The following is an 8,480-nucleotide window of genomic DNA, read 5'->3' on the forward strand; positions in this document are numbered from 1 at the left end:
TGGGACTCCAGCGAACCGCAGCAAGAGCTGTGATCTACAAATGGAAACGACTTGGAACAGTGGCAAACCTTCCCAGGAGTGGGCCGGCCTTCCAAAATTCAACCAAGAGCACTTCAACGACTGATCCAGGAGATCACAAAAGAACCCTAACGAACATCTGAAGAACTGCAGACCTCACTTAAAGGACATGGGACATGAAACATAAAAGCATGCTATATCAGTTTCTTTCCATTAAAAATATGAATTAATTGCATCAACAAATACAAAATCATCTATTAAATTCAGCAAAATCGTTATATTCGTGATGATTATATGGCATTTCTGCTCGAGCTCCGATATGCATATTTTACAACCGGAAGAGCCGCTGTCACGTGATCATACGTCACAAAAACTTTCGGGCACAGCACAAGCGGGTAGATGAATGGAGAAGTGGATGACAAGAAAATTGTTTTTATAGTCTTTAAAGTACATTGAACATCATGGTGTATTGTGCTGCTTATGGTTGCAATAATTCCAATGGGAAATGCCCTGGAGTAAGTTTTTTTGCATTCCCCAAGGACCCGAAGCTGAGGAAAGTGTGGGCTCACTACTGCCGTAGAAAGAACTTTGCACCTACTGTTTCCCACAAACTGTGTTCGGACCATTTCACTGAGGATTCTTTCAACATTAATACTCAGGTGCTGAGCGATATTAATTCATGAAACAGGAAGTATAAGGATGAGAAAAAAAAAAAACAGTTTAAATCAGGAAGCTGCGCACACCTGCGCCAGGCTGCACAAATGCGCGCAGCTTCCCGATTTAAACTGTTTTTTTTTTCTCATCCTTATACTTCATGTTTCATGAATTAATATCGCTTTTTTTTTTTAAAAATTGGATCTGTGCGATTCAGCCGTGAAAAAGGCGGCATCCGCTGAAAGGCGTGCTGTCTGCATCCCTGCACGGAGGCCAGGGGACAGGGCAGGAATATTTTTGTTGATATGAGTGATCCGGTGCGATTTCGCGACCTCCCTGTTGAAGACCTCTGCGCTAAGCGACTGAAAGCCGAGGTAAGGATTAGTATTATAATTCTGGGTGTATCAATTATTGATTATCATAATTCTGACTCGTTTCGCCATTTTGAATGTTTTCATCTCGGACTCTGGAAGCATTGTATCTCAATCAATCTCGAAAAATATCAGCAAAAAAAAAAAAACTAGCTTACAACGGACTTTAGCTAGATCTATGATGAACTTTCAATGTATGATACAAAAATAATACTTCTTTCAACAGATCATTAGCCTTTGAGCAGAATTGTTTTTAACTTACCAGGAAGTGTTATCGAGCCGACCGCTTTCAGTTTCATGGGGATTGAATGAACTCACTCTCAGAATCATCTGACCCGTCAGAGTAAAGACAAGATCCATGTTCATGTGAATTTCCAGCTATCGGTTCGAATTGATAGGGTCTAACTTCACATCTCTGTGAAACATCGGGAATGTCACTGTCGATGGTGTCCATTCCGGTAACCTGTTTACATTAGATACCCAAGCGCTGGCTCCTTGGAAAGTTTTTGTGACGTCACGGGTCACGTGACCACCTAGCTCATTAACGAATCCTTGTTTTACGCTGATGTATAAAAAAGTTGAATAATGTGGTGATTTTCACATTTTTGACGCCCTGCAGTGATTTAGATGGCATTTCTTATGTCCTTTATACATAATTATACCCAGAAAAAAATCCATGTCCCATGTCCTTTAAGGTCCGTGTTCATGATTCTACACTAAAGAAGAACACAAAGGCTCATCTTACATTTGCCAAAAAGCATCCTGATGACCCCAAAGACTGTCAACTGAGGAGTCAAAAATAAAACTTTTTGGAAGACACGGGTCCTGGTTCATCTGGTGTAAGGCTAACACAGCATGCCAGAATAAGAACATCATACCAGCAGTGAAACATGGTGGTGGTAGTGTGATGGTCTGGGGCTGCTTTTCTGCTTCAGGACCTGGGCGACTTGCCATAATTGATGGAACCATGAATTCTACTCTGTACCAGAAAATCCTGAAGGAGAACGTGCGCCCATCAGCTCGTGACCTAAATCTCAAGTGCAGCTGGATTCTGCAGCAGGACAATGATCCGAAACACACAAGTCCGTCCACTTCTGAATGGCTCAAAGGGAATAAAGCTAATGCTTTGGAGTGGCCTAGTCAAAGTCCTGACTTGAAGCCAGTTGAGATGCTGTGGCAAGACCTTAAACGGGCAGTTCATGCTCAAACCCTCCAGTGTGGCTGAAACAACTCTGTACAGGACAGTGGGCAAAACATCCCTCCACAGTTGCGTAAAAGACTCGGCGCAACTTATTGCAAATGTTTAATTGCTGCTGTTGCCACCAAGGGCAGCCCAACCAGTTATTAGCAGTGTTGCCAGATATTGCTAACGTTTTCCACCCCAAAATATGTTCAAAACCAGCCAAAAAGCACCTAAACCCGCCCAATCTGGCAACACTGGTTATTAGGTTTAATTCACATGGGTGATGCAGGGTTTGATTAACCCTTTACTTTTAATAAATGGAGTGATCATTTAAAAGCTGCATTCTGTGTTTACTCACATCGTCTCGATCGTAGATTAGACCGAGTTGGAGGACCTTAAACATTCAGTTGTGACAAATCAGCAAAAATGGAAGAAATCAGCAGGGGGCAAATACTTTCACAGCACTGTAGCTCTGATGCCCCTTTTCCACCAAAGCAGTTCCAGGGCTGGTTCGGGGCCGGTGCTTAGTTTGGAACCGGGTTTTCTGTTTCCACTGACAAAGAACTGGCTCTGGGGCCAGAAAAACCGGTTCCAGGCTAGCACCAACTCTCTGCTGGGCCAGAGGAAAGAACCGCTTACGTCAGCGGGGGGCGGAGTTGTTAAGACCAACAACAATAACAAGACCGCGAAAGAAAGCAGCAGCTGTACAAACACGAAGTCATCCATTATTATTATTGTTGTTGTTGCTGCTTCTTCCGTGTTGTTTTTGCTTCAATATTCGCGCCAAGGTTTATGCAAACGTAGCGACGTAACTGACGTATACAGCGACGTAACTGACGTATACAGTGACGTAACTGACGTATACAGTGACGTAACTGACGTGGCTCCCCTTAGCACCGCAAGCTATGGAAAAGCAAACTGGTTCTCAGCTGGCTCGCAAGTTGAACGAGTTGTGAACCAGCACCAGCACTGGCCCCGAACCAGCCCTGGAACTGATTTGGTGGAAAAGGGGTAAGAGTGAACAGAAACCTGACGTCAACAAACACTGAACTTATTTTAATTTAATAAAAACAGACACATGATGTGCCTTTTTGGGGTTTCTTTTTTAAAAACTCTAAGCACAGGAGAGGACTCAACTAAATTTTTTTTATTATTATTATTAATTTATTTTCCCTCACCGGGACCATGCTAGGCTAACAAGCTAACACGCTCCGTGTTCTCACATCAGCAATTAGGAATAAATTAAATGTAAATAAATCAGGAAAAACTATTAAAGACTTTATATCTGAAAGGAAATAAACATATGAAACCTGGCATTGAAACTAATGTCCGAGTATATTTTTATTGAACTGTTTAAAATTTTTTTTTAATTTAAAAAAAAAAAAAAAAAAAAACCCACACACACACACGTATTACATTTTCTGTAGATAAAAGGATCAGGACCTAAAGTTTATTTCACCCTGTGGTGTTTTTCCTCTCCCTCTCAGTACTGAATGGTACTGTCTGAGTCCAGAACCCCGAGGAGAGCAGAAAGGATTGTGGTCGACCCCCCTCAGCCCCTCCGACTCCCACCCTCGACACAAACTTTTTGAATGACTCCCCTCTGGTAGGAGGTCGCGGTCCATTAGAACCAAAACCTCACACCGTAAGGCCAGGTCTCCTCCTACTGCAGCTTCCTCATCAATAAGGTCTGAGCCCCCACTGACTCGAACCTCACTTTCATTCTGTGACATTAACACACTTCGTCTCTGAACTACGGTTCTGCACATTTCAGAGTCCTCTTCATCCTGTGACCTGTTATTTTTTGCACATTCCGGGTCATACTGCACAGCATGGACTTCAAAACAATCCATACACATACTCCTTCAACTCAGAGGCGGCGGCAATGTGTTGCATGCCGATGACGCACCAAATCTAGGGGGGGGGGCATGTCCCACTGGGAAATTTTGGAATTTTCTTAACTGTTCAAGCACCGATCACCAAAGCAAATTCCTTGACGCAAGAACATACTTGATTCTGATAATTCAAATAATCACTGATATGGTGAAGATTTCTGTAAGGATATCCCTCATCTCATCTCATTATCTGTAGCCGCTTTATCCTGTTCTACAGGGTCGCAGGCGAGCTGGATCCTATCCCAGCTGACTACGGGCGAAAGGCGGGGTTCACCCTGGACAAGTTGCCAGGTCATCACAGGGCTGACACATAGACACAGACAACCATTCACACTCACATTCACACCTACGCTCAATTTAGAGTCACCAGTTAACCTAACCTGCATGTCTTTGGACTGTGGGGGAAACCGGAGCACCTGGAGGAAACCCACGCGGACACGGGGAGAACATGCAAACTCCACACAGAAAGGCCCTCGCCGGCCACGGGGCTCGAACCCGGACCTTCTTGCTGTGAGGCGACAGCGCTAACCACTACACCACCGTGCTGCCCTGTAAGGATATATTTATTTATTTATAAAATGAACCTTTTGACCCCTGTGGTTTCCTAATAACAGGACAAGAGGGGTGTTCACACGGCAACTTTTACTCCGGTGTAGCCCCGGCGCTGCCCCGCTAGAGCGTTCACACGGTACAAAGTTATAGCGGTGTCGCCCCTGAAAGCTGCTTAAACCGGTGCAAATCTAACCCTGCTCGGGAGGGGGTTTAAGAAATTTACTCCGGAGTAAATGCTAGTTTGCGGGGCAGCACCGATATAAAATGGGATGTCTGAACGCTACAGGGGTCGACTCGCTACGCGTCAGGAGAGTTCATTACATACAGGCATTGCACAAGTGTTGCCAGATTGGGCGGTTTTAAGTGCATTTTGGTGGATTTGAACATATTTTGGGCTGGAAAACGTCAGCAGTATCTGGCAACACTGGTGTCTTCATCCATGTTGTTTTCCCGGCGCTTGGTGATGCCATGACAACCGGGAAAAGGGAAGTACATTTTCACGCATGCGCATATTTCATTTCCGCATTATTACTATCGTATAGCATGGTCGCAAACACTACCATGTGAACGCAAGCGGGGCTGCACCGGTGCTAACACGCTTCTCTCTAGTAAGCAGGGTTGTGACGTGTGAACGCTCCACAAAATTTACACCGGTGTAAGATATATCACAACAAAATACATCGGTGCAGCATCGACGCAAATATATGCCGTGTGAACACCCCTATTGTGATTTATCTTGAGGATGCTCGAGAACATTAAATGTAACTCTAAAAAGTACATGTTCATTAATACATTAAAAAAATACATATATTGTTGACAAATTGCTGTGGGAAAAAACAGCAGATCTCACACCATGGCACTGATTCATTTTCTAAAAGCATGCGGCTTGAAAAGAATAATGTGTGTGTGCATCACATTCAGAAAGGCAGAGAAACTGTTGGACTGATACTTTATCATGTTTCACATTTTAAACCGTTTGCTTGTGATAATAAATGAACAATTCTGAATACAAACTTTTTTTTTTTTTAATTCTATTTAAGTCGTCTTGTCCATTTGTAATGTCTCTGATGTGCAGTGCTGGAGCCCCACAGGAAACTCCCTGACCGGCCCGGAAAACCCGATTCTGATTCCGGTTCCGATTCTGGAGCCGTTTACACTGCTGTAATGTGCGGCCCGACCGGAAGAACAAACTTTACACAGATAAAATCGTTATAAAGCGGATATGACTGTATTGTTTCCCCCTCAGGTGCTCAGTCTCTACCCCACACTCACTCACTCACTCACTCACTCCACAATTCACATCATATTCACTGTTTATTAAAAGTAATCCCTTGTTAATGGACTAAACTTGTGTTCCTGCTCCTCCTCACTGTGGATAGTTTCATGGGGTTTTCCTTATAATATTATTTATTTATTTATTTAAAAAGTATGAATGTTTTCTCTCCTGTGTTTATGTACAGCCGTCAAGCAGCTCTGGATGTCGTAAAACGCTGCGACATTTCTGTAAACTTTCTGGCAGAGTGCCACAATCAGTAATAACACACACAAACTGCGATGTTGTGATTATCAGTAAGTTTGAAACTTATTTATCTCGGCAGAGGTTTGTCTGTCTGTCCGTCCAGCAGTGAAATAAATGGTGACCAGATGCTGTGATAAACTAAACTCTGAGCTAAGCTAAGCTAATCCGACACAGCGGGCTGCTAACAGGGGCCGTGACGCTACACTCTATAATTATAATTATAATAGTGAGCAGTAGTCTGTCTCTCTCTCTCTCTCTCTGTGTGTGTGTAGTATGATGTCAGTGGTTCTGAGTGTGAACAGGCAGTGTGTTGTGCAGCTACCTGAATAACCTCGTTCACCTCCCTGATGCACTCCACCATGTGCTGGAGGATCTGCTCGGCGGTTAACACTTCGTATCGGTAATCCTCTTCGTCCTGTTCGGCCCCGAGGCCGCCTCCACCACCGCCGCCGCCGCTGCCGGTCTCCTCGCAGCCGTCCCGCTCTCCTCCGGCTACCACCGGCTCGACCAGCTCCACTTCGCCGAGGTCCAGCGCGTCATCGTCGGCTTCATCCTCAGCGCTGTCCTCGCTGCACTCCTCATCGTCGAACTCATAGTTAAAGCCCTCGTCCGAGTCCATGACTGGATGTTTGTATATTTGTAGATGTCTCTAAACAAAGTGGATGGAAAAGAAACAATCTCCACTGATGCTAACTAGCTGCTACAAGCTACAGCCGCATTAGCAGAGTTAGCTAACAGAAAAACCTCCCCACTCCTGCTAGGTGTTAGTTTTTGTCACATCCCAAATAACTCCCGTCTCCCCTACATAAGCGCACTACATAGTCCGTAATGCAATTGCTACGTACGTCACTAAATAGCCAATAGGAAGCCATTCGGGACACGGCACTTCTTCGTCACCCGCATTCCACCTGACAAGGTTATGATTGGTTGCGCGAGGTCAGGCTGCTGCGCTATGATTGGCTGAGTTCACAAGGAGTTCAGCCAATGGGATTGCAGCCACGCATACGGGCTGCTTGTGAATATGACGTAAATCAGGAAAAGAGGTTTTCCGGATTACGGGTGGGGAAAAAACGCCCTTGAAATGCCAACAAAGAAAAGACAGATTAAAATAAATAAATAAACTTAATAAAACCTGTATATTTTATCAAGCAGCAGTTCAGAATGTGATGTGTGCATCACGGTTTGAGATTATTTTAGATGAATACACATAGATTTGTGAGGGATTAACAATGAGAAACTATACGGCTGTGTACAGGAGTAGTGCTGTTAGATTACACACACACACCACACCACACACACACACAACACGTACACACACACACAACACAACACATACACACCACACACACACAACACATACACACACAACACACACACAACACATACACACACACAACATACACACACACACACAACACACACACAACATACACACACCACACACACACAACACATACACAACACAACACACACACAACACACCACACACACACAACACATACACAACACATACACACACACATACACACACAACACACCACACACACAACACATACACACACAACACACACACAACACACCACACACACACAACATATACACACACAACACATACACACACACAACACACACACAACATACACACACAACACACCACACACACACAACACACCACACACACACAACACATACACACACACAACACATACAAACACACCACACACACACACACATACACCACACACACACAACACAACACATACACACACAACACACACACAACACACACAACACAACACACACACAACACATACACACACAACACATACACACACACCACATACACACACACAACACACACACAACACATACACACACAACACACACACAACACATACACACACCACACACACAACACATACACACCACACACACAACACATACACACACAACACACACAACATACACACACACAACACACACACACACAACACATACACACACAACACATACACACACAACACACACACAACACATACACACACACCACATACACACACACAACACAACACACACACAACACATACACAACACATACACACACAACACACACACAACACATACACACACAACACACACACACACATACACACACCACACACACAACACATACACACCACACACACAACACATACACACACAACACACACACAACACAACACACACAACATACACACACACAACACACACACAACACAACACACACACAACACATACACACACAACAC

General features: G+C 44.2%; 1 protein-coding gene across 1 annotated transcript in view; it reads right to left on the bottom strand.

The window, feature by feature from the left end:
- The window catches only part of arih1l (ariadne homolog, ubiquitin-conjugating enzyme E2 binding protein, 1 like), a 49,043-nt gene extending 42,096 nt beyond the window's left edge, over window positions 1–6,947 (bottom strand). The window contains exon 1 of the mRNA XM_060941885.1: window positions 6,515–6,947. Within this exon, the coding sequence (XP_060797868.1) occupies window positions 6,515–6,811 (297 nt within the window). The 5' untranslated portion in view covers window positions 6,812–6,947. The remainder of the gene's footprint in view (window positions 1–6,514) is intronic.
- Between the last annotated feature and the right edge of the window lie 1,533 nt (window positions 6,948–8,480).

The sequence above is a fragment of the Neoarius graeffei genome, chromosome 15 (genome assembly GCF_027579695.1).
Source record: "Neoarius graeffei isolate fNeoGra1 chromosome 15, fNeoGra1.pri, whole genome shotgun sequence".
Classification (NCBI taxonomy): domain Eukaryota; kingdom Metazoa; phylum Chordata; class Actinopteri; order Siluriformes; family Ariidae; genus Neoarius; species Neoarius graeffei.